At 41.6% G+C, this 23,145-nt stretch overlaps 1 protein-coding gene across 7 annotated transcripts in view; it reads left to right on the top strand.

The window, feature by feature from the left end:
• SPRED1 (sprouty related EVH1 domain containing 1) overlaps positions 1 to 23,145 on the top strand; it is a 122,441-nt gene that overhangs the window by 79,892 nt on the left and 19,404 nt on the right. For all 7 annotated transcript variants that reach the window (XM_073348864.1, XM_073348859.1, XM_073348862.1 and 4 more), the window contains 2 exons: positions 3,019 to 3,187; positions 4,817 to 4,866. In XM_073348864.1, coding sequence (XP_073204965.1) covers positions 3,019 to 3,187; positions 4,817 to 4,866 — 219 coding nt within the window. The remainder of the gene's footprint in view (positions 1 to 3,018; positions 3,188 to 4,816; positions 4,867 to 23,145) is intronic.

Below are 23,145 nucleotides of genomic sequence, written 5' to 3'. Positions count from 1 at the left end.
AGATCAAGGTTATCTACCTGCACCATCTGCATGTATTGCCATTGGCCTTTGTACCATCCAACAAGAGGGATGAGGGAATTTGCAGAGTGTCGGCAAAACTGGTATAATTTAATGCTGAAAGACAACTCAAACTCTGGATGGGCAAGACCAGACACTATAGAAATGGAATAATGTTGCTTCATTCGATCCAGAAATCTGCTGGTGTTTCAGGGACACATGCTGAAAAAAGTAGATACTCCATGGGTCCATATGAACATAATTCCTAACAAGTTTGCATAACTCTTTTCATCTGAAGATCTCTAAGCGCTTTATGGAAGTGGAACTCCTGAAAATCCCCAACTACTTGCCTTTAGCACAGAGGGTCATCTGTGGGCTTAAGAAAATGGGGGAGGCTTTCTTGACATTCTGCTTCTTCTGGCCATGCTACAGAGGGGAAAACAGGGCCTTTGGGTTTACGTAGGGTATCAGGAGTAATTTGGATATCTGGCTATGGGCTTGCAACTTAGACTTTATCCTAGTATCTAAACTGGGTTGGGGATCTATATGTATTTCACATAGAGAAATATATTGAGCACTATAGAAAACAGATATTCCATAAAACAGTTTAGCAAAAGAAAAAAAATCGCCAAACCCCCTTTCTTTTGATCAGGTGACAGTCTGGATTTGTGAATAGCATTATAATTTATAGGCAGCCTGGAGGTTGACTCTGCTAATGTCTCTTGTGTAAGCATTCTTGCCATCCAGAAATGCTAGTTTTTGGTGCAAGGTGGTTAATGCAACTGTAAAGGACATTTGTCTCAAAATAGACTTCCGTCACATGTTAGCATCAAAATTAAAGCACTGATTTTTCTCCCCTCCTTCATTTAAATTTATCTCATGGTGTTTAGATTAACACAGCTGGGAGCAGATGTCCAGTCAGGTACTGCAGGAATCAGTGTTCCTGTACTTCACATCTTTCGTTGTGGATGAGAGTATAAACAACATAATTTTGGTTCCAGATTAGGGGGCATTTTGAACAGCATAAGACACACAAATAATACAGATGGACCTGGTGATATATTATTAAAATGAAGAAGAAATATTAATACTGGGGGAAGAAGAGGAACAATCCAAAATGAAGACATTGAGCTGGAGGAAAAAACTTACAAAGCACTAGTACCAAAAGTGACACAGGGTGATAGTGGGCTGCAAATTAAAAATAGACAACGGCTGGTTTGGGGGTTTTTTGATGCACATGTAAAGGCAGGTATACAGAGGCCATAATTTCTCTCTTCATAGACAGTTATACCTAGAATAGAGTACCTCAATATCAACCATTTGTAGGGAATTGACAGAAGAGCAACAAAAATAATTTTGAATCTGAAGAGATTCATATGTGAGGAAAGAGTAAAAGATCTAAATTAAAATTAATATTGCATAGAGAGGAGTAGCAATAGAAGGCAATTGAATTCTGAAAAGTGGGATGAATAAAGAATACAAAAGCCAAATAGGAAAATAAATAGTCTGAAATTCACCTTAACTGTGTAACGGTTTCCCAAGAGAAGCAAAGGAAGTTCCATCACATCACATACTTCAAAATGGACTAGACAAAGCATTTAAAAAAGACTGAGGAACAATCCTGTATTGGGAGGAGAAGGAAGGCTAAAATAGGTAGTCTAATAATTAATGTTGTCTATTTCAGAGCTGTTTTAAATATAGGACTTTGTCATCAGAAAAATGCCAGAGATTGGCATAAGAACCTAATATAGTGCAATCCAATGGCAAAGATGCTTTTGTGATGAGGGAATCTTGGGGGGTGGAAGGAAACATAATTTTGATTTCAAGAGGTATTTATAATTAGTGGGTAAAAATGATCTGCAGAAAACATTGATTGAATCTTATCTTTAACCAAGTACTGTGTTCAAAATAATCCTTATTTCCCATTTACTATAAGAGATTTTATATTTCCTATCTGTGTTGTATGTGTGTAACAAAATGTAGTACAAAACAAATGCTGAAGTTAGCATTCTGAAAAGACTATATGGCAGCCGGTTAAAGGAAAAAAATAGCATGTAACAACTTATCATGAAGTGCTTTAAATTTAAACAGCTCTGCAAAAACATGAAATAAGAAGGCCCCTGTTACAGGCTGTTCACTATTGACGTTTTTAAGCAACAAATGTAATATAACTGAACTTTACTGTGTGATAACTTTAAAACAGAAAAATGGCAGAGTGATAGGAAGATTGTTTTGTTTCATAACTGGACAAACTGCATATGCCTGGAGTATGTTTGTGGTCAGATGTTTGTTTATATTCTTTCTCTTAATATTAACACTGTTTTTATTCCAAATGTAGTACAACACAAATCATAGATATTTTTTAAATGATATTTCTGGCTGTTTTAGCAAATAGAGTGCAAAACTACAGCTGTCTGTATCCTGCTTGTTTTCAGCTTTTAAATTTTCTTTAATGTTTTAAGTAGGTTTGGCTTACTTACAGATATTCATTCCTGCTACTATATTAATTTCTACGCTCAGTGACTTCTCCTGTAGAAGGTGGAGATAAATGGCTTTGACACAGTATTCAAGGTAGACCTAGCCTACACTCAGAAGTTTTGTAATAGAGCTATGCCAGCACAATCCTCCTTGTGTAGATGCAGCTTATACAGGCAAAAAAAGTGTTTTTGCCAGTATAGCTTATACTGGTTTGGCAAGCAAAATAAAGCTATACTGGCAAAAGCATTTTCATGCTGGAAAATGATGCCAACGCTAGGGCTCTTGCTTGTATAGAAATGTCACTAAAGAAAAATCTCACTCCTCAGTGACACTGCTATATTGGCAGAAGTTTCTAATGTAGACCTGGCCTTAGTTGAAACTGCTTGTTTGTACTGGGAAGAAATTAAACAAGGACTTGTTAACTGTATTTAAGAAGTCATTTTTCAAGTACAGTTCCAAAGATGTATATTGAATATTCTTTCTTTGTGAAATTTGTGATATTTTCAGAGAATTACAATTTTTTTTCCTCTTCATTTCTGGAAGGTGGTTTTGGAATGTGCATTAAAGAAGGACCTCATTTACAACAAAGTTACCCCAACTTTTCACCACTGGAAGATTGATGACAAGAAGTTTGGCCTCACATTTCAGAGTCCTGCTGATGCACGAGCATTTGACAGAGGCATCCGTAGAGCTGTAGAAGATCTCTCTCAAGGTGTGTGTCTTGGTTTGGGGTTTTTTTGTTTTGTTTTTTAAACGTATCCGTATTAACCCTGTGAAATGACACCGTAAAAAGTATTTTGATGTAATGCTGTTAAGTACTTAAATATTTGCATTGTTCTACAGTAGACTGTGGTTGTAATGGTTATACAGTTTAATAATACTTTGAATTTCTCTAGTACTTTCCATCTAAGGATCCTAATATTTTGTTAATGAACTAATTCCCAAAATATGCCTGTGTAATGAAGAAGCATTATCTCCATTTTACAAATGAGAAAACAGAGGCATAGAGAGGTTTAGTGACTTACCCAGATCATACCAGAGGCCTGCGATGTGACTGGTTTGACCATATCCATAAATTCCCAGTCCTATGCTTTTTTAACTACAAGTCCATCATTCCCATTGGTTGATACTGTTTTGTATATATTAATGGATTCATGCTAGTATCTCTAGGGGCATGTCAAATTATATGTCCTTAATATGTGAACTATGTAGCTGAATGGTCAGACACCTTTAAGATCACTTTCTTTGCTGAGATGCTTCGTTCATAGTAATTTTTTTTAGCAGACACTGTCGAAGTAAGTGCATGCATGAATTTTATGTAGGATCTGTGGAGAAAATGTCTCATGTAAAATCTTAAGCACTGGTCTAATTGACACAAAGTCCCAGAGCTGTGCTTGTATCATAGAAACTGATGCATAAGAAAGACAGTAAAACAAAGACTGTTTTGAGGTAGAAACATAATAAATGGGGAGGAGGCAAAAAAATATTTGCCAATGGAAAAGGGAGTGAGTGTACCTTTCAGACGTATAAAAGGGAAAGTCAAACAATGGAGAGTTTAATATTCTATGTAGATATCCTTCTGAGATTATTTTTTTATGTGCATGAAGCAGTGCTAGTAAAAGGAAGAATGCGAATTGTTTTGTTCTATTAAAAAGACTTGTCATGAGTTGAGCTCTGAGAGAAAATGCAAGACTAATCAATGAACATTTGAGCACACACTTTTTTTTCCCTTTAATGTGGATCCTTGTGTATTGTCTGTGTGCACTTATTGATGGTATTCCAAAGAAACTTTGAAGGAAATATTTTTGTCTTTAGATATGCGCACCATATTGCCTTTTTACCAATTCATTCAGCTTAAGACATAATTCTGGGAGTTGCAAGATTTTAGTATGAGGGAGTAGCACAAAATATATTAATGCTTAAAATATTTAATCCAAAAAAGGGTGCTTTCTTAATTCCCTTCTGACCTTAGTATCTATGAATTCTGATTCATGGTAGAGATTTCTGGGGCGGGGTGGGGGGAGAAGCTTTTACAAGACAAGGAGAGGAAAGCAAATAAATAGGTGACTAGAAATATGCAGTGGTAAGAACACAGCAAAGCAGAACTGCAAGCTAGTTAGAAGACCATGCTGACAAGAGCAGCAGAAGTACTAGGAACCTGTATTATAGGCTCAACAGCATAAATGATAAAGCAGTTGATCTACTTATTTAAAGGTCTATGTATTTAGTTCAGTTTTTATATCCTAAGTTGTTGTTGGAGGTTCAGATGGAATGATTGAAGCAATATATAGTGAAGGAAGTAAAACAAATGTTTATTTTTGCCCTTTTCATTTTTCCACAGGTTGTCCACCATTGCACAGTGACACTGAAGTGGCTGAGGATGGCTTTCAAGTAGGTGTTTTAACTTTTATGCCAATTGCATAATTTAGAGCAAATGACAGTTGATTGACTTCTGTAATTTTATTTTGCTGCTTCTTCCTAGTACTTATAGTATTTTAAGTTTAATTAAGTTTTCTAGATTCAGTATTTTGGAAAGTACCTTATAATCCAGCCTCTCTCTTATCTTTGTAATGCATATTAAACAAGGAGATGGTTTGACATTTTAAAAGTCCAATTTTTAAGTTTATTGTCTGTTCTAGGGGAATGTGTGTCCTGTTGAAACAAAGTCTGATCCTCTGGTAACATTTAAAGAAAAGCAGAGGAGCCTGGGTCTTTCAAAAATATACAGTTTTATTTGCTGACCAGAATAGCATTGTGGTGTTGTATACTCTGCTGGCACTGGGCATGATTAGGGTCATGTGGTTTTTGGTTTGGTTTGTTTTTTTGGAGGGTGTGCAACACAACCTAAAAGAGTCATAGAGTAAATGGTGGGAAGAGTCCAATCCAAACAGGTTAGTCATATTGGAAAACTTCAGATAATTTTAAATAAAGCTGGTGCCCCAATTAAAGCTGTCCCTAAACATCTTCTAAAGGTTTTATTGACCCTAGCAACATTACAGGATTAATTTTTATTTGAACTGTTCTTGAGCAATTTCGGTAGACAACAATGAGATTAGAAGTTTAAAAGCTTCCTTAAAATTTGCCACCAAAAAATTACGGCACTTTATTCAGAGACACCATTGAGTATTCTGAAATTGATATGTAGTAATAACTACCAAGTTGTGTTATAATTAAAAACCCATGTCACCTCCGAATAAAGCATAGGTGCTTTTCTTCATTTATAAGTGTGCCATGTAAGTCCCACTATTTTATGCAGCAAATACAAAGAAAATCTTACTTTTTCGCCTTTTCAGATATCCCATTTAAATAAAAGATTCTTTTTTTTGTATATGCGGTTCTCCTTAAAGACTTCAGAGTCACTCAGACAACTGATGGTATTCTAAAGCAACTTTTTGAAGGAAAGATTTTTGTCTTTAGATGTTAAACTCTCGTGCTGCACATTGCCTTTTTACCAATATTCTGAGCTAGAATATAAAATGCACAAAATGACAAAGATAAGATTAGCAGACTACCTGTATAATTTGAGGTCCTGGTTAAGAAACAAACTATTAGTGAGGGACTAATATAATTCCAGTGTATAGAAAGGATTGTAGTGCAAGTGGATAGGCAAGAGCAATCTAATTTTATCACACAATAAAATAGGGATTTAAAGATGGAAATTCCCTAAAGCAGTGGTGTCCAAACTTTTCCTGTCACACCCACCCCCCCCCTTACCAGTAATGGAATCTCTCTGCCCACCCTCTGGTCCGTTACAGCGGACTTGGCTAGCAGAGGAGCTTGGGGTCAGAACTGGGAAGGAGCAGGAGTGGGCCTGAGGACAGAGAGGGAATGGGGACAGAGTGGAGCTGCAATTGAGGGTGGAGTGGAGCTGAGGGTGGAGCAGGGCTGTGTGGTGCTCCCTTCCTGCCCCCCCCCGGTCCCTGACACGTGTCCCCTCACCCCCAACTGTTCCTCTGTGCCCCCCCCCCTTTGAGGGGAAACACACTACAGACTGGGAGCACTGTTATAAAGTATAGATAGAAGGAACAATAATCTTTATAATATTGTTAGGGAAAATCACTTTATAAAATTTTATATATTTTAACATAATTTAGACAAGTTTATAATAGAATTACTTGTATTATAGGGAGAGTGGAGAGTCAGTTGCCTTCCCAAAAGATGGTTGTTACCCCTGTTCATAGCAATTAGTTTGAGATTAGTGTACAAATTCATCTGAGTACAGTATCGCATACAGTCCAGAACACACAGTGTAAAGTGCCATCATGACTAGCAATCCCTATTGTAGTCATATTTCTGATCTGTCTCTTGGTGGCAAAACAAATAACAAAAAAAACTTCTCCCATTCTATCTGCATGGCATAGTAAAGTAAGGGATATTTTGGTAATGAAGAAATTCACACAGCAGATGAGACAGAAAAAGACGTGTTTATTGGGTAGCCCACTTACATTTTCAGACAAGGACTGTACATTGCTAGTGAAACCAAAACTTCTACAATCATGTGAATATTAGAGGGGGAAATTAAGGCTTATTAATTATTTGGAGCAACTACTCTAGCCACCAGGGATGACATTCTGGAAAGATGCATTAACTGGGCAGCTCAGGATTCCCTCAGTATGGAGGAATCCTAGGCTGGCATAGGCAGCACTACACCCTCGTTTCCTACTTCCCTAGAGTAGAGAGTGCATTGAGGGCAGGAAGAGGCATGATCAGAGCACACTTACAGCTTCACATGGGGTAGAGGAGGTCTGTAGTTCACTGTTGTTAAAGTGTGTGAAGTAGTGGTGGAGTTAGATGCCATTTGTTGGGGAGGTTAAGGAAGTATGAAGTTGGTATCATAAAAATAATCTCCGTTCTGGGTATTTCACCAACAGTCCCTTTCAGAACTGTCAGGTTCCATGCAGTCTTGCATTTGGCACCCTGTCTCACATTCCTGCACGTCATGTTTTGCTATGCTATGGGAAGGCTGCAAACATTTATTTGTATGTTCTGTTTTGGCCACTCTGTCTCTGAACAGGCAGCCAGACACCCCCTCTATTGCAGTTCCCCTTGCTGCATCCCAGCAAGAAAGGAGCACCTGAGGAGGAAGCACCACTACCACAGGGTGAGGGGCCCAATATTAGTTTCAGGCACCTGCGTGCTCTCCTTCTCCTTCCCACAGTCAGCTGCACCAATCTCGCCTACGATTTCCCTGACTTCCAGTACCATTATCCGTAGGAATCACAGCAGCACCCCATCCCGCTATGCTTCTAGATACCCTTGAGGACCCACCTACCCAAGACACAACTGCCAAGTTTTGTTCAGCTCCGTGTTCTACCACCTCCACTGCTCAGAACAGATTGGGTTGATCAGAAGTTTAAGTTTAATCTAATTTGCACATAACCATAAATAATTGGCACTAATGTCACACGTGGAGCAGAACAAAATGCATCAGCTCTCCCCCTTTGAAGTATGAGGAGTTCCTTGCTGAAGCTGCAGCACAAGGCAAATTCTGACTGAATTTTGAACTTTCTGTTTATCCATATGTGTTCTACGGACTGGAAGAGTTGGGGAATCTGTCACACGCTAAGATGTGCTAGGCTGATTATAGTTAAAATTTCAACCAGACCCTGTACAGCAATGCTTCTGTAGGGCTCGGTGCTCTTTTTATGTTACTTCATTGCAGGATTAGCATAACAGCAGCACCACTAGATGATTTCATTGATTGTACCATGTAATTTTCTTACTCTTCAACCCTAACCCTCTAGACTACACCCCCCTTGTTTGAGAGCCTAACCTCTCTTCCATCAAGGCAAGTACTCCAGCTCTGGACTCTGGGAGGTATGTTATATGAAAAGGTCTATAATCACTTCCTTGACAAAAGCTCCTGTGCTAAATATCTGGAGAGACAGAGCTCATCCAGTTTTATTGCGCTAAATCTTAAAAGGCTTCATCCTCATTCCACTGTTCTAGTCCAGGCATATCTTCCAATTATTAGGTAGTACTTTCTTTTGATACATGCTTAAATTTTAATGACTCAGTATATGTACACAATAAGCCTTTAGTTTAAAAAAAAAAAATTGGGAGGAGGGGGGAATAGAGGAGCAGGAGCATGTTTAAAATATTGGCAGAGACATCTAAAAGATAAGCCCCAAATTGACCTAATCTGAACTGTTCTTTGCTCAGAGATGAAAATGCTAAAATATTTATTTTAAGCTTTGAGGCATAATCCACTTGCTTTAAACCAAAATTTTGTTGTAATATGTCCAATACAGAGTTCATTCTCGCAATCTGTAGTTAAAATACAAGGTGGCGGACTTGTATTCAAATTGATAAAGATATTGCTACAAACGGTAGTGTCCTGAAATTCACAGCACAGCACAGTAGCAACTATTTTTACCATAAACCAGAATTCTGTAGTTCATATTATTTTTTGTTTGGATGCTAGACAAATTCACTGAGATTTCAAAGATGTTTTGCTGATATTTGTAGTAGGTTCTTAACTGTTAATCCACCTTTTTAACAAGGTTTTGCAGTCTTCTCAAATTATTTTGTACTACACAAATCCCACAAAAGGATTGTGTACATGTGCAGTAAGAATATCATAATATTAAGCATATAGTAAATATTGTAAAATGTGTAATACAATGTTTAGCATATAATACATTTTATTATAAAATAACTAGTTATGTAAACCTGTCAAAACCCTAGAAATTCACAGTAAAAATCTACGTATCGTCTCTGGACTCACTTTATACTACTACTAGTGTAGAGCTATTAAAAGATGATATATAACAACATTACACAGTTATAAAATCCCTCTAATGTGTGGGAGCTAAGTTTGGTGATAACTGAACTTCTTGCTTTATAACTTTTTTTTTTAAGGGTCTGTAACTTTATGTTCAGCTGGCTTTTTGGTTTAAATGAAAGAAATGTATGTTAGAGCATAAGCTCTGCTGCTACTGAAATCCATAGGAATATTATTAGTATAAAGAATGCAAGTTTGGCCCCACACAATTTTAGTAAAGACAAGACAGAACACAGAACATGAATAATTAAATATTTTAAAAAATGAAAATGAGTTCATACCTTCTAATACAAAAGCTAAAGGATGCCTATCTAGAATTAATGAGGGAGAGAAGGTAGGTTGTGTAAATGAAGAACCCTGAAGAAACTTAAGAAAATTCCCAGCTGACAACCAAATCTAACAGGTTCTTTCTCAATTGAGATCATTTTCATTTGCCCTTCAGACTATATAGCTTAATATTTACTTTTCAACTGCAAAGTATTGAAATCTTAAACATACTTTAAAGAAAAAACCAGCACTTCAGTTTTTCCCAAACTGCTATTAAGTGAAAGAATGGTACAGCTATATTTATTGATTACAGTGAGACTAATGCTACCATTTATTAAATCACTTGTGTGTTATATCTGAAGACTTTCACTGCTAGCACTCAGTGTGCATGTTTTTATTGTTTAGCACCATAAAATACCAATTCACCACCATAAGTGGTTAGCTGACATTATTTATTTTTCAAAAACAGTTTTCTTACAGTAGGTTCAACTTAACATTTTAAGTACAATTTATTAACTAGTTACTACATTAATTCCAAATGTAAATTTATATAAAAAGGTTAGTGCAGTCATAAATGGTGTGTGTGTATGTGTATATATCTCCACATACAAACATAAAAAGCAAACACATGTAAACAAGCAAACACTCTAAAGGACAAATTTTTACCTGAGAGTACAGTGGGTGCACACATACCCAATTATTGCTCATGTGTGGGACGCTAAGTAATGAGGCATGTATTTATCGGATTTTCTTGTTTAAATATAGGACATGTGGGCTCAGCTGAAGTGCATGTTTTTGCATTCGGTGTACCTGCAGTTTTAAGTGGCTGGCCATAGTTGTTTTCCTCTACCAAATATAAATTTATAGATACAGGGGTGATTTTTTTATTTTTAAATGAAGTTAAGAATCCTAAACCAAAAGTGAAGAACTAATCAAGATTTTTTCATCTGTTTTCATCTGATAGTGAAGTCTAAGCATACAGTATTGTTGGAATACTTGCATATTTCTTTCAAATTGATATGCTTATTTTAAATTTTGATTTTGAGACTTGCGAGATACGTACATCAAATATGTTACAATGCCTGATAGATTTTGTTGTTCAGGTATATTGGTGTGATCAACAGGCCACCAACACTGTTTCACTACAGTTTTGATGTACTTTTAAGACAGGAAGTTCTTCCTTGAGTTTCCTGCTACAGGTAAAGACAGAGGAAAATTTAAACTTGATGGCTAAAAACAGAAATATTGTCATATTCTTTGACTCCAAGGAAGTGCTTGATTGTTGTTGTCAGGATTAAGTGCTTCAGGTTTTTAGCCAAAGCACTTAATCCTGCACAAGCAAAAAGGCTTGTGATTCACGCACATTATCTAAAATGGTCTTACTGCAGCAGACAGGATGTAAGTTGGTCATGTTCCTTTTTGTAAAGATAATGTTTAATGAGTGTCCAGGTTTTTGTGTGAAAATGAAGTAAAGCATCCATTTGTGTATGAAGTACACATTTGCATACTTCTGTTACATGGCTGAATATATGCAAATTTTGTAGATATGTATGAAGTAAGTTACACATGGCCTCTTACAAGTAACTGCAATCTAATTCAGGAGCGATACTATGATGTTTGTAATTTCATTTGTTTCATGTATTACAGGGTTAAGAAATTCCTACACAAATTATTTGCATATAGCATATTAATTAGGTTTAACTCAAAGCAGTAAATGTGACAGTCATCCGTATTCCTTATTTAAATTTAATATAGCAGTTCTGTGTGTGGGGTAGTGCATACTAAACAAGGAAGAGGAATTTTACTATTTTTTTCTGATTAAATCAGCTAATAATTTGTGTTAATCTCTCCCTATTTGCTTTTTCAAAGGTAGACCACCTCCTGTTATGGTTTATGAATTTGTATACCAAATCTGATACCAAAAAACATTAGTGTTCCATTGTGGTTAGGCAAAGCAGATTTAGGAGAAGGAATATATGTCATATGTCCTATTTATTTTTCCTTAAACTGTTTAAAAATATTCAAACTAATCCTGACAACATTTCAACACTTTCAGAATCTAGGCCAAAAAATACATGTGATTGATTGTAGTGAAGGCTTTACTGCCAAATCTGAAAATTGCTCCATCAGTCTAAGAAATAGCTAAAGCAGAAGGTGGTTACTTTAAATTTATTGAGATCTGTTTCACTTACTCAAATGAAAAAAAAAATTACTTAAAACCTTCACCTGTTGGTTAGAATCAGGCAGCAAAATTTCAGGCCTCATGGATGCAAAATACAAGTAAGGGAAATGTGGTCTTTTATCCTTTCTTCTGTATAATCATTCAGAATACTGAAAGCAGAACATTTTTAACAGTGTTTGCAAAACAATGCTGAATTCTCTCCCAGGCAGAGAAGGGAAAAGTGAGGAGAGAAGCTTTGAAGAAGAGAGAAGCTTTTTGGTTTTCATTTTCTCCACAGCTGTCATCTGGCTTTGAATTCCACTGGAGAGCTACAGCTGGATTCATTTTATTGCTTTTCCCAGCATCCTTTTGCCTGTGAGCACAGAAATGTTTTAGTAGTCTTGGGGAAAAAAAAGTTAGTATCTCGTAGCAACCATAGGACAGTAATTATTATACCAGCAGCTGGGAGCAAACCAGATTTCCGTTGTGCATTAAAAACTGGCGTAGATTACTTTACAGATGATACTGACTAACCTATGCTTGTGCTGAACTTTGCAGGCTGTGGTAAAAGGATATTGAATGTGGGCGGTGTGTAATTGCTGTGGAAAATAGAAGAGGGGGATGTGCATGTGTGTTTGTGTAAAATATATTTAATGTAACAAATTTTGTTCTTAAGGAAAATTTTACATGCTTGGTTCTTATTTAAAGAATTTTTTTCAGTGTAACTGGAGTTTGTTTCTAGGATTTCTTCAAGTTGTCAGTATTTCCATTATAAATGCTGTTTCTCAGATGTTCATAACTATGCCATAAAAATTCACATTGGACTAAAACTTGGCATATATATCCTGTCCAAAGTAAAGCTTTTTTCAAATTTAATAAAATTGCTTTGGATATTTCTGAATTATGAGTTCACTAAAAAAGTTTATTGGTTCACTTAACTATTTTGCACCCATATAAAGTAAGCAGCTTTGTTTAAATAGTCATTTCTGATATTTTGAAAAGGAAAAAAACTGTGAAGATAATTAAAAGGACACTGTCTGTGTCATTAGGCAAAATGTCGACCTTTCTACAGTTTACCTTCCTCAATTACCTTATGATTTTCCAATACATTTTCCTCCTCATCTCCACCCTGCCCTGAATTGAGGAGAGTGGGTAAATAACGAAATGGTCAGGTCACTAATACAGAAAGATCTGGATCGCTTGGTAAGCTGGGCTCAAGGAAATAGGGACAGATGATAGGAAGGAACGCAATACAAAACGTACTATAGCAACCCATGCTGCTGTTTGTATGTTGCTATTTTTTAGCACTTTAGCTCAAAGCTAGCCATGCGTACACTTTACCTGAGCAGGAAATTTTATACTTCCAGCTGCAGTGTAGACTTACCCTAAGATGTGCCTCCAAACTATGCTAATGCATACACAAATGGATGCTTTGCATACTTCTGTTACATGGCTGAATATGTGCAAATTTTGTAGATACAACTTAGGTGCCTTTGTTTGACAGTTTAGCTCTCAAAATTTGCACAATAAATCCAATGTTTAGGGTTTTTTACCTTTTTTTTTCTTTTTTATGCCAGAGCATGGATCCATAGATTCCAAAGCTAGAAGGGATCATTGTGATTATCTAGTCTGACCTCCTGTAAAACACAGGCCATAGAACTTCCCCACAATAATTCCTACAGCATATCTTTTAGAAAAACATCCAATCTTGATTTAAAAGTGGTCATTGGAGAATCCAACATTACCCTTGGAAAATAGTTCTGAGAGTTAATTACTCACTATAAAACATTTATGCCTTATTTCCAGTCTGAATTTGTCTAGTTTCAACTTCCAGCCATTGAATCATGTTATATCTTTCTCCTCTAGATTGAAGAGTCCCATTATTAAATATTCCCATATAGATACTTAAAGTGTAATCAAGTCAACCCTTAACCTTCTCTTTGTTAAGATAAATAGATTGAGCTCCTTGAATCTGGTATAAGGTATGTTTCTAATCCTTTAATTGTTTGGCTGGCTCTTCTGTGAACGCTCTCCTATTTATAATTATCCTTCTTGAATTATGGACACCAGAACTAAACACAGTATGCCAGCACTGGTTGCACCAGTACCAAGTATAAAGGTAAAATAACCTTCCTACTCAAGATTCCCCCATTTATGCATCCAAAGATTGCATTAGCCCTTTAGTCCATAGCATTGCATCAGGCGCTCATGTTCAGCTGGTTATCGATCTCCACCCAAAATCTTTTTCAGGGTCACTGCTTTCCAGAATAGAGTCCTGTATCCTATGAGTATGGCCTACGTTCTTTGTTCCTAAATATGTATATTTACCTACATGTATACATTTACATTTGGTCAAATACATATTTGCTTGAGTCCAGCTTACCAAGCAATCCAGAGCTCTCTGTACTAGTGACCTGATCTCGTCATTATTTACCACTCTCCCAATTTTTGTGTTATCTGCAAACATTCAGTGTTGATTTTATGTTTTCTTCCAGGTCTTTACTTAAAAATACTAAATAGCATAGGGCCAAGAACCGATCCCCATAGGACTCCACTAGAAACAAACCTGTGCAATGATGAATCCCCATTTTCAATCACATATGAGACCTAGCAGTTAGCCAGCTTTTAATCCATTTCATGTGTTCCATGTTAATTTTATATCTTTAGAGGAGTTCTTCGAGTGCTTGTTCATATCCATTCCATTCCATTATAGGTGTGTGTGTGCTCACAACGTGCACTGGTGCCGGAAGTTTTTCTCTCAGTGGTACCTGTAGGGGACTGGCTCTGGTGCCCTCTAGAGTGGCACACGTATGCACCAGTATAAGGGATGCCACCGGCTCCCCCATCCCTCAGTTCCTTCTTACTGCCCGTGACTGTGCTGGAATGTCTCCTTGCTTCGCAAGATTTCCTGTCTGTACTGTGTCCAGTAGTGAATTTGTTGTATATAGTTGTTCAAAGTTGTATAGTTACTAGTTTCCTTAGTGTTAATTTAAAAATAGTCAGTTAGTCCTGTGCGGGACTCAGCCTAGGGATGGGGCATGCCCTGGTCCCCAGGCTTCAAACCTTGTGACAGCTGCAAAAAACCCTTGCCAATCAGTGATCCCCATGAAAGCTGCCTGAAGTGTTTAGGGGAAACCCACATGAGTGACAAGTGTCACATTTGCAAGAGCTTCAGTCTGTGAACTAAAAAGGAGCTGGACATTCGTCTCCGAGCGCTCCTTATGGAGTCGGCCCTTGCACTGGCCTCAGAGCCGGCAAGATTGGACTCTGCTCCAAGCCAGCACCAACCTCTGACTGGCACCATTCCCCATCCCCTATACCAGCTAAAGAGCAAAGTATGGCCAGGAGGGGGCGTTCTCCTATGTCCCGTAAAGGGAAGGAGAGAGCTGGAGGAGAGTAGACCTGCATGGGGCAGCTCTTCCCCTCTGGATGGTGGCCAGGCTCTAACTCCCATTGAGCTGTCAAGACCTGCCCCCATTCCAGGAAGTGGCAGAGGTGCTCAGCACCTGGTGGTTTCATCCACTCAGGACATACTGTCCCTTCCGGTGCTGCCCATGCTGGCCGCTGAGGTTCCCCATTCAAGGGGTAAACCTGCCTTGAGACCCTTTCAGCGGTCTCCATTAGTGCGGCACTGCTCCTCACCACAGTGGGTGCCCCGTCAGCATTTGCCTGAACAGCGCCACCAACCCCCAGATGTGGAGCTGGCCTGCCAGAGTCCCTGGCGTCAGTCCCCAGATTCTAGGCACCGTTCCTTGGGCTCTAGGCATCGATCGCCAGCAGCCTGGCACAGATGCACAGCACCAAAGCCCAGAGCACCAGTGCCAGGAGCACCCAAGCCGCTCTCACAGCACCATTCCAGAGGGTTGAGATGCCAGAGCCTGGTCGCCAGATCACCAGTACAGTTCACCGTGAGCACACTGACAGTCTGACAGTCAGTCTTCTCGCTCCTGTTCCCAATCTACAAAGCGGCACCGCTCTCTAATTGTGAGGCATCGATCATCAGGTTACCATCACTGATCTGCCGAACGCTACCATTGGTCATTGGGGTCACAGCACCAAGAGCCATTGCCCCCCTACAGGTCCTCAATGGATGTCCACAGCCAGAGCTGACGGGATCGGGGTAAATAGGTAGCCTCGGTACCATCCCAGTCCCCCGGACAAGTCTCTCCCTCCTCGGGCTCAGACAGCAAGGAGGAGACCCTGCTCGCAGGCCAATGCCAACCACCAGGGGCATTGGCATTCCCCTCTGGGCTACCAGGGGTAGCATTGCACCAGGGCCAGTGGCTGACCCCCTGGCAACTATGGAACACATGGGGGATTTCCCCACCCATCACAGGGGCATAGGTTGGTCTGCCTGCACCGTGACTCGGTCGCAAAGTCAGAGCAGACTCCCCAGGGCTGGCCAGCCTCAGCCAAGCTCCCTTATCAGAAGCAGCGGAGTTGGCAGACCCATCTGTACCTGCCTCATCATCATCTTCGCCTGATGAGGCAATAGCAGGGCCCTCTCACTTGGTTCCTCAGGATGATGCAAGGGCCCACCAAGAGCTTTTGAAGAGAGTTGCCTCTAACCTGGGGCTGGAAGCCGAGGAACTGGTGGAGCCCTCAGACTCCCTGTTCAATGTGCTAAATGCAGCAGCCACTTCCAAGGTGGCATTGCCAGTGCACAAGTGGTAAAAATTACTACGGCTCTGTGGCAGACACCCTCCTTCGTGCCCCCCATCTCCAAGCAGGCAGAAAGAAAAATCCCCACTATAGGGTATAAGTATCTTTATACCCACCCTGTCCCAAGCTCACTAGTTGTGTCAGTGGCCAATGAGCGCAATAGGCAGGACCAACCAGGATCGACACCTAAGAACAAGGCGGGAAAGAGGCTCGATCTTTGTTAGAAAATTTATTCTACGTCCAGCCTCTAGCTGAGAGTGGCCAACCATCAGGTCTTACTTGGCCATTATGATTTAAATTTGGCAGTCCATGGCCAGATTTACAGATTTGCTGCCAGAGGAGTCCAGGAATAAATTTCTGGCTATCCTCGACGAGGGCAGAGCTGTGGCCAGGGAAGCCCTCCAAGCGGCCTCAGGTGCGGCAGATTCTTCGACCCAGACCATGGCTTTGGTAACTTCAATGAGGCGGACGTCCTGGTTGCAGTTGTTGGGCCTATTGATGGAGGTTCAGCAATCCATCCAGGTCCTCCCATTAAATGTCGTGGCACTGTTTTTGGAGCAAACAGACAGTAAATTACATGGCCTGAAAGACTCTAGGGCTACCTTGCTCTTCCTGGGCCTTTACATGCTGGGCCAGCGAGGAAGCAGTTTAAGCTGCAACAGCCCCACAGGTTTGGAAACCAACCTCAGTCAGAGCCCTTCCGCAAGGGCTATAAGCGCTGGCAAGGCCATCAGCCAGCACCCACAGCTCACTTGAGCTCCACTCATAACCAACCAGGTAACAAGCAAGCATTTTGAGCATACACCCAAGGACAACCTTCCAGCCTGTGTCCTGGATCCTGCTCCCCTGTTATTTTCTAACAGTTTGTCCCCCTTCCTCCTTGCCTGGGCCTCTATAACATCAGACCAGTGGGTCCTCAGCATAGTAGCAGGGGGATATACCCTACAGTTTATTTCTATCCCCCCACATCTCTCTTCAGGGACCCTTCTCACAAGCATCTAGTTGCTTAGGAGGTGCAGGGCCTTCTGCAGGTGGAAGCCATGGAGGAATTCCCTCTGTGCCTTTTATCCCAAAAGCCAAGAGGGGGGGGGGGCCACAACCCATCCTCAATCTGCGGAGCCTCAAATACCTCAAGAAGTTGAAGTTTCACATGGTGGTCTTGGCCTCTGTCAAGGCTTATTCCCCACTCTAGCACTTGGAGGGCAAAGGTGGGAGCCCGCAAGGATTCTAAAAATTAATACTGGCCATTACAGTCTTGTATTAAACTCCCAAGGTTACAGCTTTTCTCTGACCTGGGATGGGTAGATGCTGCCACCACCCAAGTGCAAAACCCCTTTGAGAACCCAGGAAGGCGCACTTGGGAGTTCCTTCCTATGGGGTACCCTCGAGCCCTTTCACCCCCCCCCCCTCCCCCGGGAAAGAGCTGAGAAAGAAAAATAAAGAAAATTAGCTGTTGCCACCAGCTAATAAAACAACATGTGCATAAACTTCTTAGGACCCAAAAATCCAATTCTGTTCTTAAAGGTAAATTTTATTTAAAAAAAAAAAATCTGAAAACTCAGGCCATTGCTAGATTTAAAAAAAGAAAGAAAAAAAAGAGCAACTATAAGAATTAAACACCAAGAATAGCTTTCTTGAGGTCCAGCTTAAAGGTTACAAGCAAAACAAAAGCATCTGGGGTTAGCACAGAGGAGTCCACAAGCCATAAAGAAATAAAGAGAGAGAAACCTAATTGCATCTTCCTAGACATTTCCTGATCTACTTACATATCTGGGGTTTCAAGTGAGTAGTTTCTAGGTATGATACCGATGATTTTTCATACCTGGCCCAAGCTTCTTACAGCATAGTTGCTGCCCTGTTCTCTCTCTCTGGCGAACAAAAAACAGACAGACAAAAGGGAGTCTTGTTTCAATTTTAAAAAGTTCTAGCCTTCCCATTGGCTCTTTTGGCCAGGTGTCCACTCACTTCCTTTTACCTGTGCATAGCAGTGAGACTTTTAACCCTTTACAGGTAAAACAAGTAGAGAACAGCTATTAAGAGGGATTTTATAGCTAACTTGCTGGCTGGGTCCATAATAGGTAGCTATCCCCCACCCCTTCATTTATCACAGCCTCCATCATTCCCTCCCTGGATCCAGGAGACTGGTATACCTCCCTCAATCTGAAAAATGCTTACTTTCACACATTGCTATTTCATGCATACAGACGGTTCCTATATTTCATAGTTGGGACCACCCACTACCAGTTCACAGTGTTCCCTTTGGCCTAGCAGTGGTGCCAAGGGTGTTTACGAAATGCATGTCAGTGATGGCAGCCTACCTCAGACGTCAAGGTATCCAGATTTACCTGTACCTCGACAACTGGCTCATCACAGGGCTGCTCTAGGTCCAGCACAGTGTCGAGATGTTGCAAGCCACTTGTCAAGCTCTGGGCCTGTTGTTAAATGAACAAAGATCAATATTGATCTCAGTCCAATAGATATTGTTTATCAGAGCGGTACGTGACTTTACCTAAGCCAGAGCATTCCTGCCAGAGGCCACGTTCAGGGCAATGTCAGATCTGATTGCCACTTCACTGCCCATCCACTCACCAATGCCCGGGTCTATCTCAGACTACTGGGGCACATGGCAGCATGCACGTATGTTGTCCGACATGCAAGACTCAGGCTGCGTCTCCTCCAGATGTGGCTGGCATCCGTCTACTCTCCAGACATCACCTAGACAAAGTCATCACGATCCCTCCATGAGTACTTGCCTCTCTGCAGTGGTAGTGCAACCCGATTCTGGTGTTGGAAGGTGTGCCATTCGCAAGCCCACAACCCATGGTCTCCCTGATTTCAGATTCGTCCCACCTCGGTTGAGGAATGCATCTCGGTACACAGCGGACTCAAGGGTTATGGTCTTGAAAGGAGCTTGCATTGCATATAAATGTCAGGGAATTCAGAGCCAGCCACCTAGCTTGCAATGTCTTCCTTCCCCAACAGTCCAGCTGGGTGGTGCAAGTGTTGATGGACAACGTGGCCTCCATATTCTATGTCAACAGACGGGGGAACTCGATTGTCACCTGTGCGCCAGGAGCCCTCCCTCTGTGGGACTTCTGCATCCAGCATGCAATCCACCTGGAAGCCTTGCACCTCCCCGGCATCTGGAACAAGCTGGCAAATTGCCTCAGCAGGTGCTGCGTCTCTTACCATGAGTGGTCCCTTCACTCGGAGATTGTCAGAATGCTCTTCCAGAAGTGGGGAGCTCCCCAAGTGGACCTGTTTGCCACCAGACAGAACGGAAAGTGTCATCAGTTTTGTTCTCTCCAAGGGCTCGGCAGAAGCTCGCTATCCGATGCCTTTCTCCTGTCTTGGTCAGAGGACCTGATGTACGCCTTCTCATCAATTCTGCTCATTGGTAAAGTCCTGTCAAAAATCAAAAGGGACGAGTTACAGGTCATTATAATCGCCCCAGCATTGGTTCAGCATGCTCATGAACCTGGCTGTTGCAGCCTGTGGCCACTTCCCAGCCACCTGGACCTACTCTCGCAGGATCAGTCGACTCCTGCACCCGAACTTCGCCTTTCTCCACCTCACAGCTTGGATGCTGCGTGGCTGAATCCAGAGGAACAAGCCAGCTCTAGTCGGGTACAGCAGGTACTCTTGGAGGGCAGAAAGCCCTCTACCAGAGCAATTTACATGGCAAAGTGGAAGTGTTTCTCTTGCTGGGCTTCAGAGCAGAATATCTTCCCCAACTGAGTTGTCTCTGCAGTCCATCCTGGATTACCTGCTTCACTTAAAGCACCAACGGCTTGACTTCTCTTTGATCAAGGTGCACCTGGCTGCTATATCGGCCTTCCATCATCACATTCAGGGTAGGTCGATGTTGTCGCCTGAGATGTTGATCGGGTTCTTGAAAGACTCTTTCCACCGGTCTGGGACCCTGTTCCCCAGTGGGACCTTAGCCTGGTCCTCTCCAGGCTTATGGGTCTGCCCTTTGAACCTATGGCTTCTTGTTCCTTTTCCCACTTGTCATGGAAGGTTGCATTCCTTGTAGCTATTACCTTGGCGAGATGTGTCTCCAAGATTAAAGCCCTCACTTTGGAGCCCCCATACACAGTTTTTTACAAGGCCCAATTGCTGCCCCATCCGGTCCTCCTGCCAACTGTGGTGTCGCACTTCCATGTCGACCAGGATATCTTCCTCCTGGTGTTCTGTCCAAAACCTCACATGACCAATGAGGAGAAGCGGCTGCACACTCTCTAGGTGTCCGGAGCACCCTGTCGTTCAACCTGCAGCACACCAAGCCCTTCCGCAGATCGACCCAGCTCTTTGTCCCGATAGCTGACAGGATGAAGGGCCTTCAGGTGTCTTCTCAGAGGATTTTGAATTGGATCACTACCTGCATCCATACTTGTTACGAGTTGGCACAGGCTATGCCTCCACCGATAGTAAAGGCTCACTCGACTAGGGTTTAGGCGTTTTCAGCTGCCTTCCTAGTGCACGTCCCTATCCAGGACGTCTGCAGGGCCGCAACGTGGTCTTTGGTACGCACATTCACAACACATTACGCCATCACCCAGCAAGCCAGAGATGACACTGGATTTGGCAGAGCTGTGTTGCAATTGACATGTCCATGAACTCCTACCTGCCTCCGATGGTACTGTCTGGAAGTCACCTACAATGGAATGGACATGAGCAAGCACTCAAAGAAGAAAAGACAGTTACCTTTCATAACTGTTGTTCTTCGAGATGTGTTGCTCATATCCATTCCATGACCCGCCCTTCTTCCCCTCTGTTGGAGTTCCGCCAAGAAGAAACTGATGGGGGGGTGGGAGAGGTGATGGCTCCTGATTCCTGAGTGATTCACACATGCACCACTCCAGAGGATGCCAGAGCTGGGTCCCTACGGATACCACTGGGGAGGAAACTTCCAGTACCGTTGCATGTGGCAAGTGCATATCTACAATGGAATGGACATAAGCAACACATTTCGAAGAACAACAGTTACAAAAGGTAATAGTCTTTTTTTGAAATCAAAATGATCTGTCAAACACCTTACAGAAGTCTAAGTATATTACATTAATGCTATTACCTTTTATCAACCAAATTTGTAATATCAAAAAAATTGATTTGGAGAGCAAGAAATGCATGCTTTTAGAACACTTAAGAATTTCAGTAACAGCAACTAAAAGATGACTTAGATTAGGCCTAACACTGCATTTTCTGTTGTTCATTTAAATTTAAGCATTCTAGATATTGTGCAAACGCTGTATATTTCTGCAGTATGTTGTGAAGACCCCTTCAAATCTATACTTCTGTTGTTGTTTGGGAACTTCTCAGGGGAGGACAGGGATCAGGAATCATTTTTTTAAAACTACCATGGCAAAAAGACACAAACCTGAATGGTGTAACACCAGTAGTCTGGACTTCCCAATTTGACACACAGATGGTAAATTAATTGGCACAAAAATTGAAGCATTGACTAGACTGATTCAAAAGTACTGAGTAACATTAAAGTTATGACATGAACCAAACAGTCATACTGAGCACAGGAATACCTATGGCAAGGAGTCAGGTGAAAGGAAAAACTCTGCGGGTGGTTCTAATTGAAGTGGTGGAGCAGGCTTATCTCCTGCAGAACAAGCAGGTTGGTGTTTCAGCCTCTGACTACACTCCACCCCAGGGCCTTGAGGGTGCAGCTGCAAAGTTGACTCCTGGGGGAAATTCTGCACCACTGTGCATGCAGAATTTGCACAGAAATTAATGTGCGCATAGAATTTCCTTTTTCTCCAACAGAAATGGGCTGCAGAGCTGCACTAGGGACCGCTGGACCTGGCAGAGCCCAGCTCTCAAATAGAAAATACTGCTCAGTGGGAGAGGGAGGGATCTGGAGGGTTCCCGGAGCTGCAGTTCCTCACATGCCCTGAAGAAAAGAGGCAGTGTGTAGAAAACTGCACACAAGCCTGGGACCCAGCATCAGGCTTTCTTTCCCTCTGGATCCTGAGCTCTGTGGGGTGTGGCTGTCTGGGCTGCAGTGGGGCCTGCAGCTGGGGTCTGGGGGGAAGGGGTGCGAGTGTCGGGGGAGGGGGTGTAAGTGCCTGGGATGGGGCAGGGTGGGGGGCACGGCTGGGGTATAGGCGGTACAAGCCAAGTCTTGGCAGCAGGGCTGTGCATCTGGACTCTGTGGGTTAGGGAGTGCAGGTGTATGGGCTGGGGAGGCCCTGCCCTGGACTCTAGAGAAAGAGAGGGTATGAGAGTGTCTGAGCTGGGGGGGACCTGTGGCTGGGCTCGAGGAGGGTAGAAGGTGTAGGTGTTCCCCTCCCCCACTGGGTTCTGAAGGGGCGGGGGCAGAGAAACAGGGGTTTCTTTATTCTCTACTCCTGCGGGAATTTTTTTTTTTTGGACTGTATTGTTACAGACATAGTTGCTGACAGGTATTTTGAAATAAATTGCCAAAATAATTGAAACTGGCGTTGTTATTTTAACAAATAAAATTTGCAGAATTTAAAAATGTTTTGGTGCACAGTTCCCCCAGGAGTAAAAGTTAACACGGTGCTATAAAAATCCCCTCTGGGTAGGCCAAGGGACAGATCTATGAGTTCTAGTGGGGATGGGAGTGTATGGCTTTTCTTAATGTTACCCCAGTAATTCCTATATATATATATAAGAATTTATCTGTGAGTAAGGTGGGGGTGTATGTGTGTGTATTTATTTATATACACACACACACCTTACTCACAGATAAATTCTTAATTTAAGAATTCAATCTCTTTTGAAGGACCTGAGCTAGTCACCTGTGACAGACTCCTCTTTC

Source organism: Lepidochelys kempii, chromosome 6 (genome assembly GCF_965140265.1).
Source record: "Lepidochelys kempii isolate rLepKem1 chromosome 6, rLepKem1.hap2, whole genome shotgun sequence".
In the NCBI taxonomy this organism is placed as follows: Eukaryota; Metazoa; Chordata; order Testudines; family Cheloniidae; genus Lepidochelys; species Lepidochelys kempii.
This window is presented reverse-complemented; position numbering and strand designations above follow the sequence as displayed.